This window comes from Aythya ferina, assembly GCF_964211825.1.
Source record: "Aythya ferina genome assembly, chromosome: 3".
In the NCBI taxonomy this organism is placed as follows: Eukaryota; Metazoa; Chordata; class Aves; order Anseriformes; family Anatidae; genus Aythya; species Aythya ferina.
The window spans coordinates 58,495,255-58,512,966 of NC_140298.1; the positions used below are offsets into that span (position 1 = coordinate 58,495,255).

Consider the following 17,712-nt stretch of genomic DNA (forward strand, 5'->3'; position numbering starts at 1 on the left):
CAGTATGGTACAATGCAGTCAAATGTGATCTATTTATGATACCATCTGTGATAGCAGAGACTGAACTTTCTGTTCTGAGACCTTGTCAAGACCTATGTCCTTATGCTTTCTCAGAAGTTCTGAAAAGAAAAGCTGCTCAGTTGGACATGGCCTGGTGTGGTCTGAATTAGTAAAAGAAATTAAGACACGTGGGATGGTGGAAGCAGGAATTTCCCTGAATGGATAATCAGTGTTTAAAAATGTGTTTTGGTCTTGTGGTTGCACAGCTGGAAGAGAACATCAATATCACTGCACTTCATCCCTTACTTCTGCCACCAGAAGTGATGTTATGGGACAGGAATTGGCCAAACAGTGGGTTTGGCCACCAGCAAAGGAAAAGAACCTAAAGAAAACTCAGACTTCTACAGAGCTCTGCATTTTGGTTTCTTCTTCTTTATGCCCCCTATTATATGTCATATATCCCAGCCTCTGTGACTGCAAGTAGCTAGAGTTTATGCTACCATGTAATTACAGTACTGGATATGAGGTGAAACAAGAAGCCCAATGTTTTTCCAAAAGTATTTTAAATATTGAAAAAATCAATTGACATAGAGACCCTAATTCTTAAAGGATCCTGCTTTAATCTAATAATGTGGCTTTTTTTTTTTTTTTCTTCTCTCCAGAGGAGGGAGATTGACTGATGTTTTCTGATTAAATTCTAAGAATCAGTCCTTCTAAACTTTGAAACAATCCCCATTCATACCATAGTTCTGTTTTATATTTGTGATATCAAAAGCCGTTTGTCTGTGTCTCCATTCCTCTGGAATGCAGTTTGTGTTGATAGATTAATCTCAGCAAAAATTTACCTACTGAATAAATAGAGAAATAACTTCCTAACTTAGATGAGGGAAATGTTTTGATTTTTTCTATTTAACAGTCACCTGGGGGAAGAGAAAATTTCAGCTGTGATGGGTTGCAATTTCCTTTTTTTTGTTATATTACCAATAGCTTATTTTTTTCATGGCAACTGTAGTTTAAGTGACACTTTGTGTAACTGAAAAGAAGAAAACTCTGCTAGTTTCTTCAGGTTAACTAAGGCAGCAGTGTAGACATTTCACTTTTTACTCTATATCTTTATTAAGAAATCTCTATGCAATAGATAACATTGGAAGAGATGGGCTAGGTTACATAAAAGATTTACAGTTCTACATATACAGCAGGAAGTTCATTACTGGAGTGAAAATTAGAACTTCATAATTGATTTAATGTAAAAGTAAAGTTCACATCATCATTGTACGTATATATGTGTGTGTATGTGTATTTTTAAAACGGCCAGTTCTAAAACATGCACCAAGTTAAATACTTGGTCTCGATCCAATGAAAACTGCAGTGAGACTTTCAGAATATACTGTTAACCTCTACAGTTACCTTCTACTTTTACGTCTCTTTAGTGTTTAAACATAACTAATTCTATTGCACCTATTTGTGTTCTTAAATGTTGCTGCTGGGTACTTCACAGTTTCCATCCATTTGTTTTTATACCTGGAATTTATTGCCAGATGACAGGTCAATCAGGTCAATAGTTTTGAGTTTTTAATTCTGGGATAAAAGTAAACTAAAATTTCAGAGCCTTTGAAATATATTGTTCATGGTCTTCATTTTTAGAGCAGTTCTTAAATGAATAGATGAAATGTTAGCTTTTTTTGATAGTTGCATTAAATACTTTCATCTTAAAATGAAAGTATTTAATTTACAGCACATCTCTTGTTCTATTATAACAGTTGCATTTACTTTTTCTAGATGGAAAAATTAATAAAGTATTATTTTCTTGTTTCCTTAAAGCTTTTTTTATTATTTTGTTGTCTTGACTAAGGAGAGTAATACCATTCTTTCTTTACAGTGCAATTTAGGCAATGTAGTGAAAAATAATTAAAGCTATCAAACAAGTACACATCTTGGGGAAAGAAGAAAAGCTAATTATTGTAAGGAAGTTGTGCATAATTTCTTATAAAATTTTGAAGTTTTTTCATAAAATAATTCTTTCATGCTTTTTAAACCAGCCTGTATTCAGTTTGCTCAATCCCTAGTGTATCATTCACTGTTAGAATATTTTTCTAAAGTAATCCTTTTTTTACGTTTTGTAAAAGCTTGTTGCATTTCTTTCCATATATTTTTTTTTATTTTTGTAAAATAAAAATTGTCTCTCTATACTTACAAGTCACTTATTTTTACCATTACATAACAGGATATTTAACATACTAATTTAAACTTTGCTGTAGAATACTTTTGTCTGTGGGTTTGAATCATCAAGCAGGTTCTATAAAATCTATAAATTAAATTAAAAACACCAGCTTGCTTTAAAGAATATGCTATAAAATTCCTTATACATCTGTTTCAAGTAATATAATATTTCCCCCTCCCTTCCCTCTCCCCCCCCCTGTCCATCTCCCCATATTCAAGATCATTTTACAAAGATGGTATTTTAAATAATGCAGTGGAAAACACTAGGTCCCACCTCTTCATGCGCGGAAGGGATCATTTCCTTTGTACTTGCTTCTCCCTGACTGATTTGGTTTGCAATAGTGGAATGTTTAACAATGGTCAATCAAAATGGCAGTAGTTTTTATTTTATGCTTTCAAAAAAAAAAAAAAACAAAAACAAATGCAAATGCTTTGGTATAAAATATCTTAAATTATTTAATACCAGAAGCTGAAATTACATTTCCTTATAATTTCATTAGAGTTTGTTGAGTGAAGTACTTCTGTTTTACTATTCTACTGGGCCAAATGTGCAGATTGACAAAGCTGTCTTTGCAAGGATCTCTGAGCTGCCTAAACAGCTGTAAAAATAAAAATACCACTCACTGGTTGTTAAAACTCTCAGTAGTAAATCCTTCCAGTCACTTCTGGCACGTTGAGCTTAACTAAGAGATGTGCTTGCAAAGTATTTAATCGTGATTAGAATCACAATTTAGATTTAGATCACAGATGATCTAGAAGTACAAAATGTGATTATAATGATAGGGTATTTCAAGCTTTGTGATTAAATGCTGTTGGATATAAGTAGAAGTCAGATGATCCTCACTGAAAAATCTTAACAAATGATTATATTGCTTGTTCATGAGGGAAAATGACAATCTACAAATGTTTTTACATATACATAATTTTATGCAGGCACTTTAGCTCTGTTGATTTCACTTGGATTTTTCACCCGTATTAACGTATGTATAGTGGTTTTCAAGATCATGGACTGAACAGATGAGTTAACAATACCGCTAATTAAATAAAGTAAGTATCTTCAGATACTGTTGGAGCATAGTAACGAGTCTGTGGGGCTTAGGGCAGGCTTTTAGAAAATATGTGGTCCTGGTGTAAAATAATCATAATTGCTACTGGTCTGAAGAAACTGCAAAATAATCTTGGGATTTACTATAGAATAACATAATGTCTAGTGGACGTGCTGTGAGGTTATTTGCTACTGTACAGAATTAGTAACTTCCATTTGAAGAGTTATATATGGGATTATAACTCTGTAACTCTTATAAAGAGCTATATATGGAATATATGAAGTATAGCATACATAATTTGAAAGACCTTAGGTAAGGTTTTTGTGGAGCTCTGCTACCAGGACTACTAAGCCACTGACAAAGCCTGTAGTCCCAGCAGCTTCAAGTTAATACTGCTGCCATGAGTGTTTGTTGGAGTGATTGTGTTGTAAACTTGACAAGGAGAACTTTAATAACCCAATGCAAGACTGATGTTGTTTGTTAAGATTATTACCGTTCATTTGTGAAGCTAGCTGAAACTAAATTTGAAGGTAATCTTCAAAACAGTGTATGAATGAGAACCCAGCTCCATCAGACACATTGCTAAGATAACTGGTGTTGTCTTAACGCAAATAATGAAGCCTCAAAAGATGTAAAATAAGAAATAAGATATTCTTGAGTTCATATAAACTTTCTCCATGTGTAACAGGGCTATGTTGCATAAATGAATAGAGATGAGACCCTGTGTAAAATCTAAGGTAGACAAACTTGCCATTTAGTGTCTCCTGTCATCCATAAACTATTGAAGCTAGAGAAGTTAATTTTAGTTCTCCCTTCCTGAAATTACAGAACTCTTTACTGCTTATGAAATATTCACTGTGAATTTAATGCTGTTTGCCTGTGAGCAGTTCATTTCAGTGTGTGAGCTACAAAAGGTATGACTTTACAAAAATAATGCATATGGATTTCAAAAATTAAATTCAGCTCATAGGAAGGACTCAGTCCTGAATTTCTGGTCAAATCTTCTATCAGTATATTTACAGGTCCCAGAGGTACAAGTGGCAATGAAGACAATACTATTCTCATTTGTTTTCCCTGTCTAATTATGCACATTCTTTTCTGTGAAATGGAAGTAATGAGCTCGACAGAGTAAATTGGTTGTTTTTTAATATAAAGCAATTGCAAATGGTCTGGAAAAATATGCAACATAAACATGTTTCAGTGACTTAAAGGAATTTAAACATCCTTTCAATGTCATTAGTTTCATCAGCTAATGATGTGCCAAGAGCAAAACATGGAAATATGTATCTGCAACGTATCAAGGATTACGGAAAAGTAATATTGGATTCTTTGTAGATAGCAACTTTCCAGAAAATGTTAATTTAAAATAAAATTTTAAAAAATAAAGATTGAAATATATTTATTTATTTATTTTTACTTCTGCATGGTAGAAAAAGAGCCTGTATTAACAGCATTGGCTTGTTGGTATGGAGCCACCCCATAGTGGCTGTAGTGATCTAACATCATTTTACGGGACTGCAGTTATGGCCATGGTACCAAATGTTGCATCCTGCCTGATGGGAACAGTTTTGAAAATACTTGATTTACTACATACAGATGTTTTTGTTCCTCCATTTCATATTGTCAGAGTTACTTCCACTTATATCATCTTCATTTTACATTGCTTGCGATTTAAACATCTTTTAAACATCTTTTTGTTCAAATTAATTCAGCATTTATTGGGAAAACTTTTAATTATGTGGTATATGGTAGAAATTTGTTTCCTAAATGTGTCTGTGTTTTAAATAAAAGAACTAGATATTACTCAGTACCTGTATCCTTGTCCACTGTACCCTCCCAAATCACTGTATGTATTTCTTTTGATGAAGACAATATTTAAAGCAGACATGCTGCATGCTGGCCCTTTTCTTTCTGGTAAAGATCTTAATATAAATAAGTCATATACCAAGCTTCCTTTTTTACTTTATTTATTTATTTTAACTTTTGATGAGTATGATAATGCAACATCTCATAGATGATTTAAAACAGGCTGGATTAAGCTTTCCTGTTAAAATGCTGCATTGTGTTTTTTATGTCTGGATTCTAAAAGTACTGTGTTCAATAATAATATATTCACTGTAAATAGATTCAATGCTCATTAGAAATAGATGAAGTGAATTTTTTATTTTAGCATGATGGATGTAAGAGGGATATGAATTAATTGGAAATAAGCTTGTTCATTTGATATTATAATACTTTATCTTTTATATTGGACTTCATCTATAAATATTGTTTTATGTGATTCAGTTCCACAGAGGCAATATTTACCATTAGTTTTTTTTTTTTTTTTTTTTTTTTTTATGGTAACAAGCCAATGAGTTATATGAAACAGACACACGCACACACCGGTGCTTCTTTCTGTTTTAATTGTTGATCTTTCTGTTTTAATTGTTGATCTACTTCAGAGTAAAAGTGTTATCTATTTGGAAATAATGAAATACATAATTTTAGCAGCAAACTATTTATTTGTATTTGATGGGATATTAATTATGTAAATTCAAAGAACTGGTAAGAAATAAACATTACAAGCCATGCTAAGTTAAAAAATAATTCTTTTAGCATGATCTCATAAAAAGCAAAAAGCTTTTTGATAGAATTAAGCATTAAAAAATATAACTGTTCTTTGAGGAAAAAAAATGTATTTCTATTGCAACTAACTGGAGGAGATTTATATAGTTATTTTAAGTCAAATATGACTAAGCCATTGGAAAAAAATGCTCTCTAAAAACCTAACCAAAACAAACATATCTTCACTTCAAAATGTCTCACGGGTGTATAGCACTTACACAGCTCATAGAAGTGACTGTTCAGAAGTATGTAACACACACATGTTGTCAAAGCATATACTGTTTAACAACCTTCAGAATCTGGTGCTTGTAGCTGTCAGGGAAAGTACCGGTGCTATAATTGAGACATATGAAAGCTGGGGAACTTTTCTGATCTTGAAAGTAAACTGTTCAAATTAGTGTATTTTCATAAGCAGAAACCGAAGAAAGACTTAATCTGTACTTAGCATTGATGTTGTTGCATGAAATCCACCTTTTATGGAACTGGCTTTTATCAACTGCCTCTTTGAAAATCTTTATCTAGATTTCAATATAAATAACTAAATAAATGAGCTCATCTTGCTAATTACTAGCCTAGAGTAGGATTCGTTTCATTCTTATGTGTAGATAATACACAGCTGAAAAAATTTAATATTTTCCTTCTGAAATATTATTTGAATAAATAGTTAAAAAGATAAATCATTTAATATTCTACAGATGACAAAATTCAAAATTCTTGTTGACAGAAAATTCACAATTGAACTAAACTTTTGCTTAGTTCTTGGGTCTAAATTTCGCAGTTATTGTCTGCAGAAAAATAAATAATCTTGCCTCAGAATTTTCCTACAGTTTGTCTTATATAATTGACTTTAATCTTATGTTGAGTCTTATTTTTTTATAACAGCTGTAACACCAAAAGAAATATTAAAACTCCGTCCAGCTTGGTCTATTCATGTATTCATGTTAGTCTTTAAAATTGATTTTTTTTTTTGTTTGTTGTCTTACAGAAACTGAACACCTGTAGTGAAAAAAGGAGTTGTAAAATCAGTGTTGTCATATAGCAGCTCTGTAGTCATGTGATAATGTTTAAGCTCTCTTCATCTTTGCTGAGTATCTGCAGTGTTGCAAAATAAGAATAGCATGGGAGAGACTCCTGGAACATATATATATATATACATTTATATATATATATATACATATATATATATATATATATGTATATATATATACATATATATATATTTATATATATATAACATTTATATATATATATAACATATATATATAATATATATAACATTTATATATATATATATATATAAAAATCCTACTTTTAATCCTTGTTAATAACCATATATGTTCCCTTCTAAGCATTTTTCTCTAAAAAAAAATATTTCAGTTGTAATAATTCTGTTGAATTTTGGAATCTAATAGATGCTCTACTTAATGAGTATGACTCTTTCATACTGCTTTTAAAAACTGAACTTTAAAGCATTTTACACTGAATCAGAAACCCCATATCTACTTTACTTCAAAAACATTTCCCTTTAAGATTTTTAATAGTCTTTCTTGAATAAGCAGAGCCTTATTGAAGCCTTTAACCTTGCATTCCTTTACAGTGCAAGAACACTCCAGGCAGTACCAGCTCTTGTACGCCCAAGTGGTATTGAGTAAATCTGTTTAAAATATAAAATTTTGATCTTCTATCATTCTTTTAAACACTACAGCATACTTGTACTGGAAGGCTTGTATAATGTATGTCTTCTAATTACTCCCTAAAAAGAGCTGGATGTTTTATATTTAATATAGTCAGTTATATTTCTCTACAGTGTGGTTGCACAGGTGCAAAAAATCTGGCACGACAATCTGTACAGCAGATGAGGCAGTATCATATTCTTCATCAGGTGACCCGTTGTTTCTCATGCAGTTTAACTTTCAACAGCAGCTGTGAACAAGAGTCCATATAAAATAGGCGTTTTGATGGGCTGATCAAAGGGAAGATGAGTTAGAAATATGTCCACAGACTATTTTTTGTATTAGCATCCAGATAATGCCATCTAATGAAGAGCATCATCTCATTTGCTTAGATTGCAGTTGTTAAATGAATGCCATCAAGCTGCCAGTTTCATAATCTGTAACTACGTGAAAAAGTTTCCTTTGCTTTAAATTTAAAGGACTCGTCTGAATATATTGTTCCAGAGATTAGAACTGACCCCATGACCTGATAAATTGTGTTAGTTATATTTCAAGCAAAACTGGCACCAAACCTAATTATAGACCAAAATAATCAAAGGCCCCAGTTCTACAGAAGACTTGTTGCATATCTAAATGTATCTAAAGCACTGCTGATAAAGACGTAGCATCTTCTATCAAACTAGCCTATATGTTTCGGGGAAAAAAAAAAAAACAAACGAAAACCTTTATCCCTCTAAGTCAGTTTATGATGAACTTTTCCTAAGCCTGTTTTCTGTGACTGTTCAAATGCAAAATGTGTGGATTTCTGACTTTTTTTGGGGGACGGGGACCAAATACTTAGCATATGGCAGGAAGATCTGTGATTCTGTATGTAAATCTGGCTATCCTAAAATAAGCACATTGAAAATTGTAAAAACATTAACCTCATTATGTTTTGAATGAGAACCATGATGCTGAAGTCAAGTATTTTCCAAACTCCTAGCAAGAGCAAGACTCTTGCCTCTTTACAATACTTCTACATTGTAAAGTAAGAGTGCTGTAATCTGCATTTTCTTGATCGGTTTCAGGTACCTTCTTCTAATAACTTTATGCTCCACCTTCTGGATTACAAATTTATTTACAGCCTTAAAAACAAGCAAGCAAAAACTTAGAAGCATTTCTTTGCAATTTGCTCTTACCAATATTCTTGCAAATATTGTCAGTAAATCTGTAGATCAAGTAATGTCAATTGAATCATTTTCCTTTTGCTAGGTCTGCAGCATTTCTGTTTCTCATCATTGCCTTTGTGGGGTTTATTCCAGGAAGCTCCATAACCAACACATCATCTGACTCAGACACTGTATTCATAAAATATATGCATCAATAATCTAACAATCCTCTGTGAAATATGTCTATAGGATTTACGTTATGACATTAGGCATGCAAGGTAAGGAAAAAAATACATTTTAAGACTGATGGTACTCTGAAAACTGTAAGCAGTTTATTCAGGATATTGTTAATGCAAATTTTACCAATCTTTTAGGGAAATTACTTTTCTAGGAAAATTACTTTATTACGAAGTGACATTCTTTGTGTGATGCTGTTATAATCAAAGTCACTTGGGTGTGAAGCTTCTTGAAAATGTGTTGACATCTGTCAGGTGAGGTGCAAGTTCATTCCTTTATAGGTTTGGCTGGGAGTTTGGGCCTGTTTTTTTCTGCCTCTGAAATACTTAACTCGTACAGTGGAATCCCTTAGATGAACTTCTACAAACACACACTATTACCTCCAGAAAAACAATGCAAGAGAATTGTGCATACATGTCAACACACAGACAATAGCTCAGACAGACTTGTAGATTTCTTCCACCTTTATTTTTGTTTTTGATGGTATCAGGCAATACATCAGTCTGCTCATCTCAGCTACTCTCTCTGACTTTGCGGAGGCAAAGCAATCCACATAGCTCTGGCAGCTGTAAAAGTTTCAAAACTTTTGTATATATTCAAACTGAAAGGAATTGCTGAGCTTTAAAACCACATGAAATTGTTTGTAACAGCAGTTATGGGTTCTCCATAAAGAAAAAGAACAAGAAGTGGAGTTCTGAAAAGTCTTATGACTTCATTGTTATTCTGTATTAAATAAAATACAGATAACTTCCATAAAAAGAAATACTTGCAAATATTTTACGTGACTTGGCTTTGCAAGATGAGATTAATACTTATAGCCAAGCCTGGGGGTTGATTCAGGAGAGGATAGCACCTCGCCAGTTGCAGACAGTATCTCTCTGTTGACTGGTTGGGCTACTGGAGGTACAGGGCTGGTCTCTGCATGGATGCCCAGTGTATGGGTAATATTGCAGTGAATATTTTCAGTGCGCTGTAGTGAACTTTCTGTACTTTATTTGGGATGGGCCATTACCGCAGAGCTGGTTGTGACATTAAACAAAGATCTGTCCTGTGTAGTGATCCAGTGAAAGTCTCACAGTTGGGTGTGGAACTGGGAAGCTGTGGGTCTAGAATACACCTGTATGGTTTGGTGTAGTCTCATGGATGGTCTGGGTTGGCAAATTTTCCCAAAGCTATTGCTTTATCTTATTTGTCAGTCACAGCATGAGAAGTAAAGGCTGATTACTATCAAAAATACCCTTGCCAGCAGGTTGGGGTGGTACATTGTTATAGGACTCATGGACAGGTAAAGGATTTAATATACTCTTCTTCCCAGTATTTTGTACTAACATGGATCTTTCACTTTACAAGTAAAAGCAAGGGTGAGCCTGAAAATGGATCTCAAAAAATCTTGTTACTGGTTGCATATATCTTTACCTCAGACACATTCAGACTCTGAAGCTTTCTAGGTGGGTTAGTTTGCTATTAAATGTGACAATGCTGTATGCAATCTCACAACCTCCTGAATATTTTGCTTCCATCAACTTCAAATAAATACATCCATTCACACTGCACAGAAATGGTAGCTGGAGATAAACCATTCATGATGTGTTATGAGTGCCTTCTGTGCTGCCATGTATCACGATGTACAGAAAGAATAGTATGTTAAGAGTTAGGCTACCATTGATTGCAAGGCAACATACATTCAAAACAGTTCATCAGTTTGAGAACGTACTTAGCACTTTGCTGCTGAAAAGCATAACTGACTGTTTTCTTTGTGTACGTGGTAGAAAAGGACTGGTAGATAATACTTTACCTTCTATTTTGTTGAGCCAAATACAGAGGAAGTTGGCCAGGATGTCTCAGTTGCTGTGATCTGTAAGGGAGAGTCCAGGAAAAGATGTGTTTTGTCTCTTCATTTGTCTGCTCTGGAAAGTAGACACACATGTTAAAGATGTGGGGGAAAATGAGATGATAATCAGCATTGACATTGATTTGATCTCACGGAAGTATTACTGCGTCCACGTTTTGCCAGTTGTCATGGTCCATGTCTTCGCTCTTCTATTTGAGACCCCCCTGTATGTTTGGTTATTAAAGCTGGTAACACTTTACACGTATTTCCACAGGTTATTTTCAGATTAATGTGATGCAAAGTTTGTGCCTTAGTAGGATGAGTAAAGAAACTCTCCCAATTGCCAAATCTGATTTCTGAACAGAACACAAGTTGTGTTTATTTGTGTAGAGCATAGATTTGACTCAAGAGTTGGAGATGTGGAAATACATTCAAGTTCAAATTCATAATTTCCACGACTGCTTAGCACTTCTCAGACAGAGCCTTAATTACCTAAGGGTTCAAAGAAGTTTAAATATGATACTTGTGTATCCAACAAATAACGTGCACTCTTAGGTTACATAATTCTTCTGTTTGTTTAAAAGTGGCACAGGAAAGAAACTCTTTATTCCTTTGTTCCTAAAATATTTTTTTCTTGGCAGCATTTTTCTGGATGTATAGCAGATGTACTAAATATAACCTGCGTACAGTTTAATGCGGCACACATGTAGAAAATGAAAATAACATTAATAGAAAATTGTTATTTTAATATGGACCTGTGGGCAAAAGGAAGTAATGTTCTGGTCTGGAATACTTATGCTGTGATATAAATAGAAGGTTTCAGTTTCCAGGACTGTCAGTCTGGCAAAGTTCATTTGACCTCAATTTGTGATGCAAGACTCCTGCAAATAATGGCCTCACTAACATTTATTCTATGTTTCTGTTAATAGGAGGAATGCTTTCTGAATTTGGAGGCTCCTATTTCAAGAGTCTGTGGCTATGACACTCCTTTCCCTCACATCTTCGAGCCTTTCTACATCCCAGACAAATGGAAATGCTATGATGCTCTTCGAAAAATGATTAACTACTGATCAGTAATACAGGTGAGAAATGAACGATGTCTTACATTGACACTTTACCTGTAAAATGTTCCAACAGGGTGATTGCAAGGTCTGGGGATAAGGTACTGCTCCTTTATTTTTCTTTAACAAGAATCACAGATATAATCACAGAATAGTTTGGGTTGGAAGGGACCTTAAAGATCATCTAGTTCCAACCCCCCTGCCACGGGCAGGGACACCTTCCACCAGACGAGGTTGCCCCGGGCTCCCATCCAGCCTGGCCTTGAACACCCCCAGGGATGGGGCATCCACAGCTTCTCTGGGCAGCCTGTTCCAGTCCCTCAACTTCTGAGGGATGAATTTCCTCCTACCATCTAATCTAAATCTCCCCTCTTTTAGTTTAAAACCATTTCCCCTTGTCCTAACACTATCTGCTCATGTAAAAAGTTGCTCTCCATCTTTTATTATAAGCCCTGTTTAAGGTCTGAGAGGCCACAGTGAAAGGTCCTTGGACCTTTCTTCTTCTCCAGACTGAAAGTCCCCAGCTCTCTCAGCCTGTCTTCATAGGAGAGGTGCTCCAGCCCTCATCATCCTTGTGGCCCTACTCTGGACCCGCTCTAACAGGTCCACATCCTTGTTATGCTGGGGGGCCCCAGACCTGGATGCAGGGCTCCAAGTGGGGCCTCAAGAGGGCAGAGTAGAGTGGGACGTGACTTTGGGCCTTCAGTCTGAAAAGTGTCTAAATATTTTTTAGTAGTGCCATGGAAGTCAGCGTTTGAAATGAATTACCTTCCTTAATTGATCAGAAAATTAAATGTCTTATATCCTGAAAAGTAAGATCAAGTATATTTAAAGACAGTTATTTCGTAGGCAAAGCATATTGTTAAACTGTATGATTTTTCATTCTTCAGGGTTGTCTTGTAATCCTGTGAGGTACTAGTAAGTCTTGATCTACACTGAATATATGCACTGCATTACAAGGATACACAGAGCACTGAAGATGTGTGAAGCATTTACAATGTTTTGCAGTTCTATTCAAATATGGTTATAAGGCTTATATTTAATATTTAATCTAAAAAACATTCTTCTGTATAACTTTTAGGTAATCTGATCACATACAGATATTTCTCTTTGCAGAGCCCTCCAGGCATCTAGTCTGTGAAGTAATTTATTTATATTACGTGTTCATTAATCACAGTCTGTATTGTCTTAGTCTTTGATTTCATTCTAATATAATACTAAGAAGTATTCAGCTGTGCATTGGCCAACCATGACTTCAGAAAGTATTGGGTGTTGTTCTCATAAAAGTTTGTGTTTAAAGACCCAAGTTTAATCATCAGGAAATATATCCATTGTCTTCTGAACTTCCTTTAATTAAAAAGATCAAATAGCATAGTTTTTGACATTGAGACTCAATGGGTCTTGTAATTCTAAACCCAAAAGAGAAACAAAACCAAAAACACACGAAAAACCAACTGGCCAGTTTGCATCTGGAGTAAGGAGATCTTGTAATATGTAAAGGGGATTTGTAGCTGTTGACACTGAAGACCGCGGTCCAAGGTAGGCCCTATATTAGGGGCGCCCTCTTGTGTCCACTCTATCTATACGTAAAGCTGTGAATTAAATTAGAACCCGGCAGAGAAGATGGTCAATACCTTAATGTTAATCCCATTTGTACACATATTTCGTTTCAGGATGACTTTTTGCATTCACTATTTTTGTTTCCCATGGTAGCTGAAAGTTGAGTTCCTGTTTGTGACATGGGAAAGCTACCAATGAGACAGCATCTCCAAAAAAATAATGTCATTTCACTTAGAATATTTCTCCAAAATCACACATTATTGACATGCTGCAGCATTTCAGGCTTAAAACTGAAGAATGTTGTAAACTCTTTTGTAGAGGTAAATGCTGTCTTTTTCACAATTCCCCTTGCCTTTTATCTGAGTTGAACATGTTAGAGAGTTATTTTCTTTTTCATTTTGCACCTCTGCACTGCAGTCAGTGAAGCTGTCCTAAAGAGAATGAGATGTCTGTACTCTTTCAGGCAAGTTACTGGGCCATGCTAGTTAGCCTCTAATCTTTTCCATTCCAAAGCAAACCCAAAAGACCAGATATTCTTAGTGCTATGTAAACAGAGGCAGACAAAACAAGGAAAAATGGGTGGTTCAGAGACTTAATTTACCCCCCTACGTTGGATGCTAATGTGAGGGATGTATGAGAAGAAAGAAGTGTGATTGCAGTGAATTTGCACACAGTCCAATTTCTACACTTGAAGTTTATGCTAAACCTTCCTGTGAAGGTAATATTGACTAAAACTTGGAAAAGTCACCTGCATTATTTGTTTGTGTGCTCTGCTATGTACTTGGTCTTACGTGCTTGTCCAACACAGCATTTCAGTTGATCTCCATTCCACCATCTGCTCCTCAGAGTTTGCATGTAGGGTAGTACCTTTATGTCTTTGAAGAATGAAAGCATTGTTCGAGCATTTGCTGCTTCTTGTACTGAGTGTAACGTTAAATAGTGAGGTTACTTGATATCAGTCTGGACTGATGAGGTTAATGTGTTTTACAAATCACGTCATATACAGGAAGATGGGCATATCTTCTCAGAAGTGGTGCTACAGTTTGTGTGGACTTGAAGATGACCATAATTCTTCTGCATGTTGGAGAAGTTGGGCCCCTTCTTGTTATACTGCTGGAGAGAAAGAGGAGCTAGTAGTTCCCTGTGGTGGAGAGAGATACAGGGCTGGCTTTTGAGTTACAGAAATGGCAAAGCTGGAAACGTTGTTGCTTTGCTTATGTTTCAAGTCATTCCTGTGAATGCAATGTGGTGGCATGTCCGGCTGTTTTCTTCTTTATTCCTCTTAATCGGCATTTTACTAGAACTTGCTTCATCCATTGCTTTCAGGCAGGATGTAGGGGAAAAAAAGCAAGTAATAAACAAGCTGTCAAATACATCTGTGGCATATATCGGATTGTCCTTTCTCAGATGGCCTGACATCTCTTTAGTTTGATACAGAAGTTTCGCTTGAAGTGATAGAGAATTCACTCACTACGTTGTGACTGGGGCTAATGCAGGGTCTCAAGCTGGATGCTACAGTCAGTCATTTTTGAACATAGCCTTATTATCTTAATGTATACTTGGTTTTATTCAACCTGTGCTGACAATGTCTCACACACACACATAGTTGCTTATCTTGAGGTTGACAGTACAGATCATTTTCCTGCTCAAAGACAGTTTGACAGTGTGTACTGTAGAGCTTGCCAATGACAGGCAAGAGCAAAATCTGTATCTTTCAGCAGCTTCTTAGTTATTAAAATTTATAGCTATGTTAGTTATAAGAGAAATAGCTTCCAGGTAGGCAGCTGTATTCCAGACAACTCTTTGTAGTTGGAAGAAAAGATAAAGAGAAAAAAAAAAGCGAGATTAAGATGGATACACATTTCCTGGATAGCTGGAATGGTGTCTGTGCTCATTTGAGGAGGAAGAAAAAAAAAAGAGAGAGAAAAAGAAGGAACAGAAAGAACGTAACAAACAATGTTATAAGATACACTCTCATGGTACACAAACATATTAAGGTGCGGCTGTAGCAAATAGCCAAGGGGTTTTCTGTTACCTTTGCAGCTTTTTTGACCACATCTGCATATTCTTGTTTATTGTCAAATTATTAATTTTTAAGCTGTTAACAGTTCACCTGCCTATGAGTTTGTGTGTGTGTGAGGTGTGTGTAGAGACAACATTGCTGTTACAAATTCAGCCTCTAAAATTATCACATTACCACACTGTTAACTTCATTGTGGAACTATTTTTTATGGAAAGTTTAAGCATGGTGCTTAAAGGTTAAATGATGTTAGGGAATGAAAGGGATAGATTTGAATTTATTTTTATTTTCAAGCATGTATTTGAGGTGTTGTCAATCATAGAATCACAGAATATCCCGAGTTGGAAGGGACCTATAAAGATCATTGAGTTCAACACAGGTCTACCCCAAAATTCAGACCATATGACTAAGTGCACAGTCCAAATGCTTCTTAAAGTCTGACAGGCTTGGTGCTGTGACTACATCTCTGGGAAGCCTATATTGTCAACATCCAACATATTTTGCTCAGAACCAGTGCTGCAGTTGGGAGAGGCTTGCAAATGACAGCAAGGCTTGCCCTTTCTCTGCCAGTAAGTTGTCCTGGGAATCAGGAAGGGACCTGTTAGATACTTAGGTTTGTAGCTGTTCTTTGAAGGCAGTTACTCTTCATGTTTTAGGCTGTGCCTCATAAATATTAACTTTGAGGCACAGGAAAAATATCACTCCTCCCTGTTTGATGAATAAAATGAGAGACTATGGAAGATCATTTCTTTTTAACCTGAGACTAACTACCGTGTTTTTTTCAACACAGAATCCTAAATGTTGCAGGCTAGGCAGCCTGCCTTTCATGCTGCACCATCTGCAACCCATAGAATAAACAACCTCCAGAGGCTTGAATAGAACACAGCATTCCTGGTTTATAATGTTTTCCTGCTGGATGGCAAAAAGCATGAAAATGGCCAGTAAATCATATCTTATTCACAGCTAGGGAGCAATCCAGATAAAAGATAACAGTCTTACTAGTGCTATCTGTTAAGATAGCTGTTGCAAGACTATACTTAGGGATTTTAGTCTTGCTAAGTCTTAGTCTTCCTAAGAATCCATGCAAGATCAGGAATAATTAATATTGTTGTTTTTTTAAACAACAACAAAAAAATAAGAATATTGACTACAGTTGACTACAAGACCCCTCATGACTGTAATAGCAGATGGATAGAATATCTCTTAGAGCTTTAACAAACAACACATGACTCTGTTTAACATACTAGAGCAGAATGGAAGATAATTCATCATAAAGTTTTTGTATAAATGGTAGTAATTAGTATTGTCGTGACACTAGACATCAGTTGCAGCATTTTTAATTTCTATCTACTTTGGCAGCTTTAACTTTTGATAACAATTTTAATACATAATAAGTAAACATCTTGTTAAATTAGCTTACTATTTTTATCTTGAATTAAGTGGACAAGGATGGTGTTCACATCACATCTGCATAGTTAGCCACACTGGAGCAAAACATCTTTTTTGTTTGTTTGTTTTGTTTTTATTTTTTAATTTTAAATATACCAGGGAGGACATAATAAATTTTAAAAGTAAGATTACCTTGCTTGGAGAGTGTTGTGTCTTTAAATTGTGGATATTATGTTCAGCCTTAAGATCTGTAATTTCTTTTATCTTCTTCTGCAGAGACAAGAAGAAGATGGGAAAATACTGAAGTCTTCTTCATAACTCTTGACACTAAGAACTACTAAGAACTACTAATTCCAAAACACTAAGGTTTTGGAATTCACATAGCAAACTATTTTTTTCTGAACTCAACTGTTCTTAATATTTATCTAGGTTAATTTTCAGTAAGTTCAAATCCTCATTAATTAAGAAATCAGTGATGGACAGGTGATTGCTATAATAAGTGGTGTCAGATGTATTTAAAGATAACTCCAGATGTTCTATGAATGTTAGACATTGCAATACTTCACTAGGTTAAAATTTAATTGTGTAAATATTAGAAGTGGGATTTTATTCAATAAAACATATTATGCACACGTTGTCTCTTGGTTTTGTTATTGTTTTGGGAAAACCCAAAGAAGTTATTTGAATGCAATTGTATTTGCAACAAAATAAATCTTGGACAGCCAGACCCACTTGTGCATTTGGTCTGACTGAGACCTCCTTTAACCTGTGCCATTAGCTGCTTTTCAGTAGAGTTGGCTTCATGTAAAGCGGTCCCAAATACTTATTATCATTTCTGAAAGGGAAATGAAAACTACATTTTTTTTCTTGAGAAGGGAGAAGAGATTTTGTTGCTTTGTTGTTAAAGTTCCATTGCTCCA

At 34.9% G+C, this 17,712-nt stretch overlaps 1 protein-coding gene across 1 annotated transcript in view; it reads left to right on the forward strand.

The window, feature by feature from the left end:
- The window catches only part of BCKDHB (branched chain keto acid dehydrogenase E1 subunit beta), a 123,000-nt gene extending 105,576 nt beyond the window's left edge, over positions 1–17,424 (forward strand). Inside the window, exons 10-11 of the mRNA XM_084514529.1 lie at positions 11,692–11,844; positions 17,069–17,424. Coding sequence (XP_084370655.1) covers positions 11,692–11,832 — 141 coding nt within the window. The 3' untranslated portion in view covers positions 11,833–11,844; positions 17,069–17,424. The remainder of the gene's footprint in view (positions 1–11,691; positions 11,845–17,068) is intronic.
- Positions 17,425–17,712: the final 288 nt, after the last annotated feature.